Raw genomic sequence first — 17626 nt, forward strand, 5'->3', positions numbered from 1 at the left:
TTTAATTAAATATAACGTGAGAGTTGCCGCGCCTTCGCTTAGTGATTTGTTGTGGAATTTATCTAGAGATTTTTTTCGCTCTGTGATTTTTCACTTACTTGTGTTAGGTTGAATTAGCATTGCTTACTGTAACTAGGAGGGGTGTATGGTGAATCTGAAATAAATGTCTACTCATACCGGTAACCTTCTGTAGAGTTACTTTGTAATCAATCGACTTCATTATGTAACACCCCTTTAGGGCTACCATGGTACACTGGGTGTTATGGGGGGTCTCACCCCTTCAGGGCGCAGTGCCTCCACCCGAATCTTGATTGGAGATCTCTCTCTGGGACCGCAGAAGGACTATTATCTTCTGCCAGGGGCTGACTCGGGAAGCCCCTGCCACACTCAGTACACACTCACAGGGATCAGGAGTAAAACAGTTTAACAGGTTTATTGCTATGCAGCATAAATGAGATGGATTTAAAAGAATAACATGCAATACAAGTAACTGTGCTCTGTCAAAGTCATATACACATCACACTCTAATTCTACTTCAACCCTGCAAGTATAACGTAGCAGGGTTTTTGTTTCTCCTGGTTTAACACAGTCCAAATGTTGGGGCCCAGTTGCCGCGGATGTTGGCTCGCAAATTAGAACAGTTGGTACACTTAGATGAATATTAATGGCAATAGTCTGGGCTGTAGTGTACTCACTGTAAATAGCGCTGGTAGGACCACAAGTCTCAGAAGGGCACTCACTGCGCGTCTCCAACGGTCAGATGGGGCAGCCGGATTCAGTCCATAATACTACGGTGGGAGTGCCGGCAGAACTCTCCAAGTTCTTGATGTAACTTCAGAGGGTAAAAGAAAGCCGCGCTCTCTCCAGCAGCACGGGTATATCTGAGGGGACAGCAACACTGCAGCATAGAGGGATGCAAATCCGCCGTGCTCAGTCTCTCACAGCAAGTTGCCACGCTCTTTTCTTTCTCTGAACTCTTGCTTTCACTTTCTGCCCAGCTCCTCCCTCCAAGTCCCTCCTCATCCAATCCAGGCTGTGTCATCTGACTGAAACAAGGGTCCCTGGGAATTGTAGTCCACTGCAGCTCAGGGGAAAATCTGCTAATGTCTGTAGATCCCTGTTTAACAGCAGCTGCAAAGCTCTTCTTAGTGTCTGTAAGTCCCAGTATACCAGTAGATGTGCCAACAGTTCCCAGTGCAGGTGTTACAATTACCATCGGACTCGTGCCTGTATTCTGCGGACAGTACTACATCCTATCAGCGTTCGTAGATATTTGCCTTTATAATCAATGAGCAGTGGTATTGCACATTTTACATTACATTGCTGTACTTATTGCATTTTGTGGCTAGTTTGTGCCCAGTTGTTATATCTTTAAGACTTCATTCACATGGCCACATCAAAGGTCCATGTAAGACGTGTGCTATGTGCTAAAAGTGAGATCTGATCAGAAGAGAACCTCTCTTCAGACTCACTCTATTTTTTGGCATATAGAGTACAGGTCGCTTATGCTGCCATGTGAATGAGGGCAGACTTTAATGTAGGTGGAAATGAAACAATTGGTATCAAGTCACATCTTAACACGGACACTTTACCAGTTTGAGCCTGTCAAACTGGTCATATCATTTTTTTATATACCATCTCCATTGTGGAATTCACATTCTATTTTATCCTTCAACAAAAGGGATGTTAACAGAGATATGTCTACGGGGGAGCTGACTTTTTCCCCTGCATGAAGCTGACCAGTCATAAACATAAGCATAATGTGTTATCCAGAGGGGAAAAAGAACACGCCCCAGAAAATATCAGATGCAGTACACTGCTTTTCTCAATTTCCAAATTTTCCTATTGGATAAATCTGTTTCTTCCACCAACTGATAGATGTATAAAATGCAGCCGTTATTGAATTGATTAAAGTGAACCAGTCACCAGGTTTGACCGATTAGAGATACGGCCATCACCTTTCAGGGCAGAGCGGGCTTACAATCACACACTACAGTCATTGTCCTTATTGTTAAAATGTTCCTGCATCTTTATGAACTGCTCACTTTTCGACTTGCAGCAACAGCCACATGATAGCAGCAATGTCACGCTACACACTGCCACAACTCCCCTGGATTCCCGGTGTGAGTGGATGGTCACATGATCACATGTATATTATTTGCCGTCACTTGCCAACTAGACGCTCTCCTACTGTCTCAATGTTATATTCTGAGAAGCACAAGAATAACTAGTCAGCATGTGACTGTAAGAATGCAAATCATGTACATGTGGTCTCCTGAGCGGCCATTTTCACGGTGAATCATGACAACGTTTGCATAGCACGCTATTACAATAGACTGAAGGCTTTTTTTCTTAGTCCATAAATCCCCTTTAAATAACAAGGCAGTTGTAGGCCTGCATGATAATCAGCCATGCCTGTGTACTGTTAGTCACAGTTGCTCCTAGCCTCTCGCAGATTGGCCTCTCCATGCTCACTACGGCTTAGTTACAAGACTAACTCAATGATGACTTTCCATAGGGCTTCATATATTGCACAGCCCTTAAAGACCTCACAAAGCTGATCTCTCCCAGGGCAATAGTATTCTCAACTCATACTGCTATGATGACAGTGGTCACAGTCCACTTACCATCTGATACAGTGTGACAATATCTAGGTCTTGTGTGGTGCTACAAAGGCAATTACAGTCCTCCCAGATCCCTACAGAACTCTAGGGGTATGTTCCCACAGTAAACTCTGCAGGTTGGACGCTACGTACATCCACAGGGTTAAACCTGCAGCAGCCAGATGTTACAGCATAGTGTATGGGATTTCAAGAATCACCGTTGGAGACGGACATGCGATGCGTTTCTCCAGACCGCAGCATGTCTATTTATCTTGCGGAAATGCTTAGTCTCCGCAAGATAAAATCACCCGTCCAATGTATTGTACAAGGTGATTCCGCATGGTTCAATGAATACATGCAGAATCGCCTGCGATCAAAAGCCGGCAGCACTTTGGGCGCAGTGGACATGTGCTGCGTCCAAAGCGCTGCCTAATACTGACCATATACACTGGTAAACCCACTCTGGCCACTGGTTACCAACTCTCTCACAATACACAAGCCTAACACAGGCCAACAACAGATTCTCCTGGAACACAGTTTAACCATACCTTGCACTTTCTGGTGCTGAGGCTTTTTCATCTTAACAATTTTCCAAAAGGACTGTGGCACATAGCTTCAACACCGCAACGCTCACACAAACAGAAGCATATAGAGCACTTTCTGGCCCACACTGAAACTGACAAATCCTTCTGCAGGCATTACATGGCAGGACTGCTGCATGCACTAGGCTAGCCCACTTCTACCCTCTGTGCTCACCAAGTCCACCTACAAAGTGCCATCCTGAGACTTTTTTCTACAGTCTCAAGATGGATAAATTGCTGTACACAGTTTCTCCTTCCTAACATTTTTTCCACTTTAATTAGTATATGCTATTCTGACACTCGTCTGCATTCAATGTTGTACGTGCTGACACTAGCTGTCTCCTAGTAGCCTAGGGCTGTGGAAGCACATCTCCATTCCCTCTGGATAAAGTCACAAGCTGATAATATTGTTTGTTCTGTGTGGAGCCTGCAATGTCCTCTGTGCTCTCCCTGCTGCTCCCCATGCACATTTCCAGTCACTGACAACTTGCCCTACCTGACATCACCATTCAAAGCTCACTGCAGAGTTGCAAAAAGTAAAGAGATGGAGGTCACATCACCACTCAGTTTCTTATTATAGTCTTTGCAATGCTTTAATAATCTATGCGTTCAGGAAAACCCCTTTAATCTCTCATCTCTTCAACTGAATCTCTCAGGGCTGAGTTGGAGCCTAGCATGTGCCTATAAAACTAAAGCATCTTCCTATAAAACTAAAGCATCTTTATAAGTCTCCCTTGAGGCTCCTCCTCTGCGAGGCCTCTTCCTCCATGTTTAAAGCCTAGTTTTCTCTTCTAAGCAAGTTGTTCGTCTGCCAGTCATGTGACTTTTGCCGCACACTGGGCCTCGAAGCAACAGAGCCATTTAGTGCCAATAGTTAATAGTGTAATTAAAAAACGCTAAGACTGTGTGCACACATTACGATCTTGCTGCATTTTTTCTGCTCAGTTTTGTCACAAAGCCTGAAGTTTCCTGATGCCAACTGAAAGTGAATGAAAATCGTCAAGTCTCCAGCACACATTGCTTATTTGTGACTTGCAGATTTAAGCCTGCAGCATGTCAATCCATTCAGTGCTTTTGTTCCTGATACTAATGAGTGAGGAAAAACCGCACCAAGAGATGCAGAAATAGGTCAGGAATGTCTGCACCAATTACTTATCGCTTAACGTGTGCACATAGCCTCATACTGTAAATGACATCCAGACGTTACCAGTAGAGAAAATGGGGAACACTGTTACATTTGCAGCATGGAAAGATAAAAGAATAGGACAAGATGGATATATGGATATGGCACTACATACATGGATGGCTGTACAGTTGTGCTCAAAAGTTTACATACCCCGGCAGAATTTTTACTTTCTTGGCCTTTTTTCAGAGAATATGAATGATAACACCAAAACTTTTTCTCCTCTAATGGTTAGTGGTTGGGTGAAGCCATTTATTGTCAAACTACTGTGTTTTCTCTTTATAAATCATAATGATAACCCAAAACATCCAAATGACCCTGATCAAAAGTTCACATACCCCATTTCTTAATACCATGTATTGTCCCCTCTGACATCAATGAGTGCTTGAAGTCTTTTGTGGTAGTTGTGGATAAGGTTCTTTATTTTCTCAGGTGGTAAAGCTGCCCACTCTTCTTGGCAAAAAGCCTCCAGTTCCTGTAAATTCCTGAGTTGTCTAGGATGAACTGTGCGCATGAGATCTCCCCAGAGTGGCTCAATGATATTGAGGTCAGGAGACTGAGGTGGCCACTCCAGAACCTTCACTTTGTTCTGCTGTAGCCAATAAGAGATCGTCTTGGCCTTGTGTTTTGGATCATTGTCATGTTGGAACGTACAAGAACGTCCCAGGACAGCTTCCATGCTGATGAGTGCAAATTTGCCTCCAGTATTTGCTGATAACGTGCTGCATTCATCTTTTCAACTTTGACCACATTTTCTGTTCCTTTGTAGCTCACACATCCCCAAAACATCAGCGATCCACCTCCATGCTTTACAGTAGGAATGGTGTTCCTTTCATCATAACCTCTCTCTAAATGTAACATTTATGGTTGTGGCCAAAAAGTTAAATTTTGGTCTCATCACTGCAAATTACCTTGTTCCAGAAGTTTGGAGGCTTGTCTCTGTGCTGTTTTTTGTATTGTAAGCAAGATACTTTGTGGCATTTGCGCAGTAATGGCTTTCTTCTGGCGAGTCGACCATGCAACCCATTTTTTTCAGGTGCCTCCTTATTGTGCATCTTGAAACAGCCACACCGCTAGTTTTCACAGAGTCGTCTATTTCAGCTGATGTTATTTGTGGGTTTTTCTTTGCATCCCGAACGATTTTCCTAGCAGTTGTGGACGACATTTTTGTTGGTCTACCGGACCGTGGTTTTGTTCTTACAAAGCCCCTGATTTTCCATTTGTTAATCACACTTTGAACGCTGTTGACTGGCATTATCAATTCCTTGGATATCTTTTTGAATCCCTTTCCTGTTTTATACAGTTCAACTACCTTTTCCCGTAGATCCGTTGACAATTCTTTTGCTTTCCCCATGACTCACAATCCAGAAATATCGTGGCTTGATAAAAGATGCAAGAGTCTGTCTGGATCCCAGAAACTCACTCAGCTTTTATGCACACACTGATTACAAGCAAGCAGGTCACAGGTGAGGATGTTACCTTTAGTAACCATTCAAACCCATCGCCAGGGTATGTGAACAACAGGTGTTTTATGTAGGATAGCAATTAAATGATATCCTTGTATTCTCCCCCTAGGGTGGGTTCTTCCAAGCTGCTATGAGGGTCCCAGCCACAGCTACATTTGTAAAGGGTGTGCCAATGAAATAATCCCACTGGTAATGAGTGAAGAGTCACGGCAATAGAGAAACACACACAAGTCAAATGAGAGGAGAGCAGCAATCATAAGTACATGAAATATGAAAGGGATTTATTATTTGTGTGGACATGTGCTTAATTATGCAATTAATATTTCATAGTCAGGGATAGCTGTGGTGGAGAGGCTAGCGAAGTGTGGAATTACACAGGGGGTGGAAGGAGCGGAATCTAGCAACAGATTGGATCAGGGATTTCTGTGGAACATAGCGAAGACACAGCTCATATATTCAGTTTATTGGATTCAGCAATCGTTGGGTGAGTACAGGAACAATAGTGCAGAATCAATGGGAGAAGAAGAAGAATGGTTATTACACCTGGAGACGAGCAAATGCAAAGGAGCAGACCTAGGAACAAACTGCAGCTGGATACCATCGGCGCACCATAGTACGGCAGCCTCTGTTACTGCCATGAAGTTATATGGGTACAGCAGTATGGCGCCCTTCATTATATCTATGATAGGAGGATGAAAGTGACATTCCACAGAACTAGTATTAATGGGACTGACGTCGCAGGGATTTGGCCATGATCTGCTTTCCAGTTAACCATGGGAGAATCATTCCTGATTCCAGAAAGTCCTATTTTAATGCCACTTTTGAGTAGTTCTCAATGGGATGTCTTAGTGATGTGTGGCAACCAAAAATTATATTTGTAAAAAGGGCAGATTTAAGATGAGAAGATGGTAAGCTTGCCGGCTCTCATTTAAAGGGAATTTGTCAGCAGATTTTTGGAATGTAATCTGAAAGCAGCATGTTGTAGGGAAAGATACCCTGATTCCAGTGATGTGTCACTTAGTTCAGATATAATCACAGTTTTCTCTGCTGCTGATCTAGCAGAGTTCAGTGGCGACTCTGTCTATAATCTCTCATTAGCAGTTTTCTGTGTACAATGTGTATTGATCGCTGCTAATCAATGTTGGACTAGGATGCACAAGGTCAGTTGTCCTCTTGTGATAATCTCCTGCTGATAAAATGCTGCAAAACATAGACCAGTAAGTGACGAATCACCAGTGACAAATAATCAGAGTTTCTGCCCCTACCTCACGGTGCTCTCAGATGACATAGCAGAAACCTGGTGAAATATTCCCTTTAATAGACCAGGTAGAGTTTACAATATGGAGCTTTATTTCAATGTTACATGGTTAAAAACTATGCAATATAAGTATTGGCTCAGCTTTATGATTTGGAGAGGTGAGAGAGGTTAATGGCACATGTTGCAGACTGAAGGATATCTTCCCACCATGTGCCGCCGGCAACATCATTTTCTTATGTTCTTAAAAATTGATCATTTGTAAAGAGGTAAATGCATTTTTCAGTGCATAAAATAGATTTCCAGAATCCAGAACGGATCATTGTGTTACTATATAGTACCCGGTAATCACACGGCTGCTGGAGGTTATTGCTGTGACCGGAGGGTACTGACTAGTACTTTAGTGAGGGATCTGTTAGGACTAAATATGGCAGCCAATGTTATGGACTGTGGCTGATGTGGCCGTGACCAATTATGAAATGTAACCTTGTATTCCCTACTGATGTGCCTGTGTCGCATTTACTATATAGGTGACCTGTCAGCGATATGAGAAAGAACCAAGCATTTATTTACATGATTTGATTTCAAATTTTACAAGTAAACAACATATAATTAATAGAACTCATGTTCCATTATTGAACATTCCATTATTCCATCATTTTTTTATTTATTTATTTTATTTCTGTTTTTGTGTTTAGTTTTTTTGTTTCATTCATTGTTCTTGCGTCATACCAGTGTCTTCTATATATATTTTTTATTCTGCATTTGTGGTTTCACCCAATGGATTTTTCTTTCTGTGTTTTACCCACACCTGATGATTTTGTTTTTAATTGATCATGTGATTTTCTATACGTGTGTCTTTTGGAGGATTACTAGTTACATGTCTTTGTGATCGGTTAGATTGCAGCTCTCACGAATAACGCCATGTGCGTTTGAAGCGCGTTGCTGCTATTCGGTACTTTTTATTGATTTTTGTAAAAAAATTTTTTTGCACCTTCTCTCAAATAAAAATTTTTTGTGCAAAAAATTTTGGAAGCTGGATCAACCCTTCCTTTCATCCACATATAATTAAAGGGGCTGTCCAGGACTGCAAAAAGCATGACTACATTTATTAAAAAAAAAAAAAAAAAAAAAGTGTCACTGTTGACCATAGTTGTAACTTGTCTCTATTCAGTTCAATGGGTTGAGTACTAGACACTGTCGGACACATGGTTATAGGGGCTGTTCCAAAAGAAAGCAGCCATGTTTTTCCAATCTTGGACATCCCCTTTAAAGGAGTCAATCTGATTTTCACTGGAGGATGTGGTTTTTCGGTAACTTTTGGGTAACATTGCTGTGCAGGATGTGAATACCATTATGTATTGGCTCAGGTTCTCGTGATGTACTATGACACAAGGGGCCACATTTATATTACTCTCCATATATTGCATCTCTTTTGTGCATTTTGTTCTAGACTTTGGATATATTAATCTGAAATGTGTTTTTTTTGTCTCTCTTCTTTTTAGGTGTTCATTCGCAAATAGTACAAGTAAATGACACAGTATCGGGATATGTTGGCACGGATGTCATACTTCACTGTAGCTTAATCAATCCTCAACCTAACGTAAAGATCACTCAGGTTACATGGCAAAAATCAACAAATGGCTCAAAGCAAAATGTGGCTATTTTCAACCCCTCCATGGGCGTCTCTATCCTCTCTCCATACAAAGAACGTGTGGTCTTCCAGAATCCCTCTCACCGTGATGGCACCATCCAAATCAGTCGGCTACAGTTAGAAGATGAGGGGGCGTACATCTGCGAATTTGCAACTTTTCCAACGGGAAACCGTGAGAGTCAACTCAATCTCACTGTACTTGGTAAGATTATGCTTATTGTGAGAGGAATTCTCCAGTCTTATGGTATTGATGACCTATCCTTAGGGCTATAGAGAAAAAGGTTATTATTAGGTAGCAGACATTATCTACGCCCAGACATTTTTTTGGTATACAGGATCTTTTTTGTTCCTCCGAATACGAGCTGATCTACAGGACTCGGCCGCAGCAGCTACACATCGAGCAGAGTCGTGCACAGTAGCTCTGTTCAGTGTTTCCAACTGACACTGTCGGAGTTTATAACAGCTGATCGATGGGTTACAGACACGCAACAATGTGATGTTGATGGCCTAACAAATGACAGAATAATAATCAATCATGATTATCCTATGTACTATTTAAATAATTATGCCTGGACCTACAATGCGAAATTATTCAGTTTCCAGAAATTGTTTCTGTACAGGTATAGAGCAAAAATCACGGTAGTAGCCTCTGTACTTTTTAGTGTATTAAAATATAACCTTTATTTATAAATTAGGAATGCCAAAATTATTGTGACAAAACACAAAAGCAAGGGAACACCATCACCCTTTTAAAAATAAAGGATAAAAACCAGGGAATTATTATTAATATTATTACTACTAGATGGTGGCCCGATTCTAACGCATCGGGTATTCTAGAATATGTATGTATGTACGTCGCGCTTAGCACAGCCACGTAGTATATAGCACAGCCATGTAGTATATAACACAGCCACGTAGTATATAACACAGCCACGTAGTATATAACACAGCCACGTAGTATATAACACAGCCACGTAGTATATAACACAGCCACGTAGTATATAGCACAGCCACATAGTATATAGCAGCCACATAGTATATAGCAGCCACATAGTATATAACACAGCCCACGTAACACAGACAGCCACGTAGTATATAGCACAGCCACGTAGTATATAGCAGCTATGTAGTATATAGCACAGCCCACGTAATATATAACACTTCCCACGCAGTATATAACACTTCCCACGCAGTATATAACACTGCCCAGGCAGTATATAACACTGCCCATTTAGTATATAGCACAGCCCACGTAACAGACAGCCACATAGTATATAGCACAGCCATGTAGTATATAGCATAGCCACGTAGTATATAGCACAGCCACGTAGTATATAGCACAGCCACGCAGTATATAGCACAGCCACGTAGTATATAGCAGCCATGCAGTATATAACACAGCCCACGTAATATATAGCACAGCCCACGCAGTATATAACACAGGCCACGTAGTATATAACACAGCCCATGCAGTATATAACACAGCCCACGTAGTATATAGCAGTGTGGGCACCATATCCCTGTTAAAAAAAAAAAAAAAATTAAATTAAAAATAGTTACATTCTCACCCTCCGGCATCCAGCGAAGCTGTGCCGATGTGCGATGCTGCCGCCAGCTTCCGTTCCCAGTGATGCATTGCAAAATTACCCAGATGACTTAGCAGTACATCACTGGGAATGGAAGCTGGCGGCAGCATCGCACGCATCGGTGGACGGCGGAAGGTGAGAATAGCACAATTTTTTAGTTTTTTATTTTTAACATTATATCTTTTTACTATTGATGACGCATAGGCAGCATCAATAGTTAAAAGTTGGTCCGGGATGGAGCGACGCACTGGCGCTGACTGGAGGGGAGTAGGGAGGGGCCAATTCGCGGCCAGACTAAGCCTGTCGCCTGCCTGCCACAACCAGTCAGCGACGCGGGATTTCCGTTACGGAAGTTGCAGACAGACAAACAGACGGAAGTACCCCTTAGACAATTATATATATATATATATATATATATATATATATATATATATATATAGATTATTTATTATTATAGCACCATTTATTCCCTGGCGCTTTACATGTGAGGAGGGGTATACATAATAAAAACAAGCACAGTAATCTTAGACAATACAAATCACGACTTGTACAGGAGGAGAGAGGACCCTGCCCGCGAGGGCTCACAATCTACAAGGGATGGGTGAGGATACAATAGGCGAGGGCAGAGCTGGTCATTCAGTGGTTTGGTGGATCGGTGGTTACTGCAGGTTGTAGAATGTGCCTGATCCTACCAAGTTGCTATACTTTTCCTTCTTAACTGCGGAGGTTGGCACCCTGGGACCTACCCCTAAAAAGTCCTGTCATGATAAAGGGGGAAGGGGGAGGAAGGAGGAATATATGGTTTACTCTGAAACCAATACGTCTAGACAATTTAATAATAGAAGTGAGGATCCTGCCTACAAGAGCTTATCATACTCACAAACAGGTCAGATTTTACTGGAACTACCCAAGAACAATCCTGATCACAATAGGGCTGGAGTAGCAAAACCACTCCCATGAGGGCTTATTTGGGGGCATTCACGGGAATTGGGTGGGTCCTACCTGGCTTGAATTGTGCATTCTATGTGTTGTTGAGTATAGATTACTAAAGGGAATGATATTAACACTATATAGAATGTGAGATTAGCTAGAAATGCCATATGTGTGCACAATACGGACTTATAGAGCAGCTGAAGGACGCATGAATAGGAGTCAACTGTGATTGTAAGTTCTTCAACCCCAGCAGCTATGACACAAGGTCAACATGAGCTCGTTTCTATGGGTTTAGGAATCTGGATTGTAATGAACAGACCACAGCTGACTTACAGATGTCATAATTCCTATTATACAATATCTCAACACATTTAATCTCAGTAGAAAATCACAGCCGCACCCAACAGGCTACAATCTCTGTATGGAAAGTATGATGGAAGTCGAGAAATAAACAAAGTAATTAAATCTCTTCATTCATTAAATGTTTACCTCACAAAGCGGCCTAAAAGCTGAATGAGGTAAAAGTAAAGGAATAATACGAGGTGTCTGTAAACATGGACCTTCATCAGACGCTATGTTGGGCTCCGGCGTCAAGCCCGCACCATTTCACGCACATGATAGCTGATCTGTACAGCTGGCATGTGCCCGCAACAGCCGCAGGTGGAATCGCGATCCACCCGCGGCTGTTAAGTAGTTAAATGCAGCTGTCAATTTCTAACAGCGGCATTTAGCTTGAAAGCGCGTACTAATCCCGCTCATCAGTGACCCCGTCACATGATCGTGGGTCACCAATGGGTGGGCATGACAACCAGAGGTCTCCAGCAGACCTATATGGTTGTCATAGCCTGATAGCTATGAGCGTCGCCCTGTAGTCGGTGCTCATAGCAAGTGAGCATTTCTGCTACACACAGGCGATCTGAACATTGCCTGTGTGTAGCAGAGGCAATTAGACAACTGCAGCGTCTAATCTCCCATGGAGACTATTGAAGCAAAAAGTAAAAAAAAATAAGTAAAAAAAGTTTTAAAAAATATATAAAAGTTCAAATTACCCCCCTTTTCTCCCCATTCAAAATACAACTATAAAAGAAAAGAAACAAATCTACACATTTGGTATCGTCGCATTCAGAATTGCCCGATCTCTCAAAATATAAAAAAAGAATCAACCTGATCGCTAAACGGCGTAACGAGAAAAAAACATCTGAATTACGTTTTTTGGTTCCCACTACACTGCAATAACATGCAATAACGGGTGATCAAAAGATTATATCTATGCCAAAATTGTATAAATAAAAACTTCAGCTCAGTACGCAAAATAAGCTCTCACCTAACCGGAAATCACGAAAAATAGAGATGCTACAGGTCTCGGAAAATGACTAAAATTTTTCTTTTTTTACCAAACTTTAGATTTTTTTTCACCACTTAAATCAAAAAGAACCTAGACATGTTTGGTGTCTATGAACTCGTAATGACTTGGAGAATCATAATAGCAAGTCAGTTTCATCATTTAGTGAACATGGTAAAAATCCAAAAAACTGTGGAATTGCACTTTTTTTGCAATTTCACCGCACTTGGAATTTTTTCTCATTTTCCAGTACACGATATGTTAAAACCAATGGTGTCGCTCAAAAGTACAACTTGTCTCACAAAAAACAAGCTCTCACATGGCCAAATAAAAAAGTTATGCTCTGGGAAGAAGGAGAGCAAAAAACGAAAACGCAAAAACGAAAATACCTCTAGTCTTGAAGGAGTTAAAGAGGTTGTTCGTTAAAAGCAGATTGTCAGGTGAGAGGTGATACCTTGTTGATCAGTGGAAGCCACACCGATCGACAGAACAAGTACTTTTTAACCCAAACTGAAAACTTTTATCCCTGTTAGTCGAATGCCCGGCTGCTGCTCTATTCATTCTTCACGGGACTTCTGGCTCCATGGGGCTACAGAACCCAATGGTCAATGGATAGGTGATAACTGGTTTTAAGGCTAATGATTGGCTGAAGCAGTCATGTGATTGATGGGCAAGATGTCACTGCTGAAGGAACAGTTGGCATCCGAGGATTTAATAGTTAAGCGTTGGTTATTTTTTATTCTTTACCATTCCAGCTTAAATTCCAACACAACCCCTTTGAAAGGTGAACCTTTTTTTGTAGATAGGAGACAGTTTACCTGCATTTCGTTTATTATCCAAACCCTTCCAGAAGGAATATTAGTTGGCATATTGTTTTTTCAATCATTGCAATACTTTAAAAGACCCCTGATCCCTTGATGTAATATGGTCTGATCACCACATACAAAAACAAGGTGATTTCTCAAATTACGGAGGGGTAGGGAGGGCTACCTACGTCATCTGTACACCCATATACATAATGGAGACTATGAGATCAATCCAACACTAAACACCTTGCACACATTTAATTGGTTCCTGACGTTTGACTCACCCTCTGTACATCTGACTCACCAGGTACAGGTCTGGATGTTCTTACCTCGCGACGTTTTATGTTTTTATAGGCTGCAGTAGACGATATTATATTATCCCATATTTACAGTAATTATGTCTAGCCCAGGACGCCAACGTGTAAACCCACCAGAGTTTTACCGGTCACATTCATTTAGGCAGATTGGATCTTCTGCCTCACATACTATTGTTGCTTTTCATTTTTGCAGTCCTTTGTACCTTACTACAGTAGCTGCCTTCACCAAAAACAAGACGTAGAGACCTCCTTACTAAATTATTTCATGGAGTGTCTTAAAAATTGATGCCCTATTCTTAGGATAGGACATTAATATCTGATGGGTGAGGATCTTATGCCTGGTGCCCCAACAAATCAACTGATTGTGGGTCCATGACACTCTGGTGAGCACTAAACACCCATCATTGTTAAGTATGCATAGCCCTGTGCATATTTTGCTAGCAGCAACTGATACCACAGCTCTCTACAACGCAGTCCAATTTAAGAGTCGTGCATGGAGACCCCAGTACTTGTTCAATTGCTGCGGCCCCTAGAATCAGCTGCTGGTTGCGGTACAGGATGTTAGACCCACACCCATATGATATTGATGTCCCATCCTAAGGATTGGCCACTCCCTCTCCCATGAAACTGATTATCGCTTACATCTGTGTACATATATGTATATAGTGTAGTTGGATTCATATAGTCACAGATTATGGTCTTGCCTGGTTTCCCCTGTGATCCTCTTCTGGGTCAGGTGACTTCTTTTCCGACTCAGATATGAGCTCCATGCGTGAACCAGAAGTCACTTTTAGGCCACACTAGCAGTATTCGGTCAGTATTTTACATCAGTATTTGTAAGCCAAAACCAGGAGTGGGTGATAAATGCAGAAGTGGTGCATAGGTTTCTATTATACTTTCCCTCTGACTGTTCTACTCCTGGTTTTGCCTGACAAATACTGATGTAAAATACTGACCAAATACTGAGCGTGTGAACGAGACCTAAAAGCAACTTCTGGCTCACTCATAAACCTCAGCAAATCAAAATAGACATCATGTGACCCAGAAAAGGACCATAATGGAAATGGGGGGAAACAGCAATCGGTGAGTGTATTGCTGCATATACACTAGACTACGGGTTTAGCAAATAAGACCTTTTGTGTGAGTGCTTCTTTAGCATAAAAGTCTCCAAAAACGTCTTTAACCCCTTCACCCCCAAGCCCGTTTTCACCTTCATGACCAGGAAATTTTACAACTCTGATCACTGTCACTTTATGAAGTAATAACTCTGGAACACTTCAATGGATCCCACTGGTTCTAAGATTGATTTTTTTCATGATATATTGTACTTCATGATAATGGTAAAAATTTGTTCAATATGACGTGCTTATTTGTGGAAAAAACTAATTTGGCGAATATTTCACAATTTTCAAACATTTAATTTTTATGCCTTTTAACCGAGAGTTATATCACACAAAATTGTTAATCAATAGCATTTCTCACATGTCTACTTTACATCAGCACTGTTCTTGAAACTTAAACTTTTTTTTGTTAGGACATTATAAGGGTTATAAGTTGACCAGCGATTTCTCATTTTGCCAACAAAATTTACGAAACCATATTTTTAGGGACCACCTCACATTTGAAGTAACTTTGGGGGGCCTATATGTCAGAAAATGCCAAAAAGTGACACCATTCTAAAAACTGCACCCCTCAAAGTCCTCAAAGCCACATTCAAGAAGTTTATTAACTCTTCGGGTGCTTCACAGGAATTAATCCAATGTGGAAGGAAAAAAATTAACCCATGGCAGGGCTAGGAAGGGAAGGAGCACCGTTTGACTTTTTGAGCCAAAATTGCCTGGAATCAAGAGCAGACGTCATCGCATCTGGAGAGCCCCTGATGTGCTTAAACAGTAGAAACTCCCCACAAGTGACCCCCAGTTTGGAAACAAGATCCATAAAGGAATGTATCTAGATGTGTGCACCTTGAACCCCCAGGTGCTTCGCAGAATTTTATAACGAAGAGCCGTGAAAATCTAATTTTTCCCACATACAGTATAGACCAAAAGTTTGGACACACCTTCTGAAAAAATAAAGAATCTCGCCCACAACTACCACAAAATACTTCAAGCTGTCATTGATGTTAGAGGAGACGATACATGGTATTAAGAAATGGGGTAAATTAACTTTTGATCAGGGTTAATAGGATGTTTTGGGATGTCATCATGATTTAAAAAGAGAAAACACAGTAGTTTTACAATAAATGGCTTCACCCAACCACTAACCATGAGCGGAGAAAAAGTTTTGGTGTTATCATTCATATTCTCTAAAAAAAAAAAAAAAAGGGGAAGAAAGCAAAAATTCTGCCGGGGTATGTAAACGTTTGAGCACAACTGTGTATATATACAGTACAGACGAAAAGTTTGGACACACCTTCTCATTTAAAGATTTTTCTGTATTTTCATGATTATGAAAATTGTGAATTCACACTGAAGGCATCAAAACTATGAATTAACACATGTGGAATTATATACAGTACGTAACAAAAAAGTGTGAAACAACTGAAATTATGTCTTATATTCTAGGTTCTTCAAAGGAGCCACCTTTTACTTTGATGACTGCTTTGCACACTCTTGGAATTCTCTTGATGAGCTTCAAGAGGTAGTCACTGGGAATGGTTTTCACTTCACAAGTGTGCCCTGTCAGGTTTAATAAGTGGGATTTCTTGCCTTATAAATGGAGTTGGGACCATCAGTTGTGTTGTGCCGAAGTCTGGTAAATACGCAGCTGATAGTCCTACTGAATAGACTGTTAGAATTTGTATTATTACAAGAAAAAAGCAGCTAAGAAAATAAAAACGAGTGGCCATCATTACTTTAAGAAATGAAGGTCAGTCAGTCCAAAAAATTGGGAAAACTTTGAAAGTGTCCCCAAGTGCAGTGGCAAGAACCATCAAGCGCTACAAAGAAACTGGCTCACATGAGGACCGCCCCAGGAAAGGAAGACCAAGAGTCACCTCTGCTTCTGAGGATAAGTTTATCCGAGTCACCAGCCTCAGAAATCGCAGGTTAACAGCAGCCCGGATTAGAGACCAGGTCAATGCCACACAGAGTTCTAGCAGCAGACACATCTCTACAACAACTGTTAAGAGGAGACTTTCTGCAGCAGGCCTTCAGGGTAAAATATCTGCTAGGAAACCACTGCTAAGGACAGGCAACAAGCAGAAGAGACTTGTTTGGGCTAAAGAACACAAGGAATGGACATTAGACCAGTGGAAATCTGTGCTTTGGTCTGATGAGTCCAAAATTGAGATCTTTGGTTCCAACCACCGTGTCATTGTGCGACGCAGAAAAGATGAATGAATGGACTCTACATGCCTGGTTCCCACCGTAAAGCATGGAGGAGGAGGTGTGATTGTGCTTTGCTGGTGACACTGTTGGGAATTTATTCAAAATTGAAGGAATACTGAACCAGCATGGCTACCAGAGCATCTTGCAGCGGCATGCTATTCCATCCGGTTTTTCGTTTAGTTGGACCATCATTTATTTTTCAACAGGACAATGACCCCAAACACACCTCCAGGCTGTGTAAGGGCTATTTGACCAAGAAGGAGAGTGATGGGGTGCTACGCCAGATGACCTGGCCTCCACAGTCCCCAGACCTGAACCCAATCGAGATGGTTTGGGGTGAGCTGGACCGCAGAGTGAAGGCAAAAGGGCCAACAAGTGCTAAGCATCTCTGAGAACTCCTTCAAGATTGTTGGAAGACCATTCCCGGTGACTACCTCGTGAAGCTCATCAAGAGAATGCCAAGAGTGTGCAAAGCAGTCCTCAAAGCAAAAGGTGGCTACTTTGAAGAACCTAGAATATAAGACATAATTTCAGTTGTTTCACACTTTTTTGTTAAGTATATAATTCCACA

The 17626-nt window shown here is 41.5% G+C and overlaps 1 protein-coding gene across 7 annotated transcripts in view; it reads left to right on the top strand.

Annotated features, from left to right (window-relative positions):
* The window catches only part of NECTIN1 (nectin cell adhesion molecule 1), a 405552-nt gene that overhangs the window by 76732 nt on the left and 311194 nt on the right, over window positions 1–17626 (top strand). For all 7 annotated transcript variants that reach the window (XR_013213250.1, XM_077250497.1, XM_077250500.1 and 4 more), the window contains one exon: window positions 8594–8944. Coding sequence is in view for 6 of the 7 variants with exons in the window: in XM_077250497.1 (XP_077106612.1) it covers window positions 8594–8944 (351 nt within the window). In the remaining variant the exon portion in view is untranslated. The remainder of the gene's footprint in view (window positions 1–8593; window positions 8945–17626) is intronic.

Source organism: Ranitomeya variabilis, chromosome 4 (genome assembly GCF_051348905.1).
Source record: "Ranitomeya variabilis isolate aRanVar5 chromosome 4, aRanVar5.hap1, whole genome shotgun sequence".
NCBI lineage: Eukaryota > Metazoa > Chordata > Amphibia > Anura > Dendrobatidae > Ranitomeya > Ranitomeya variabilis.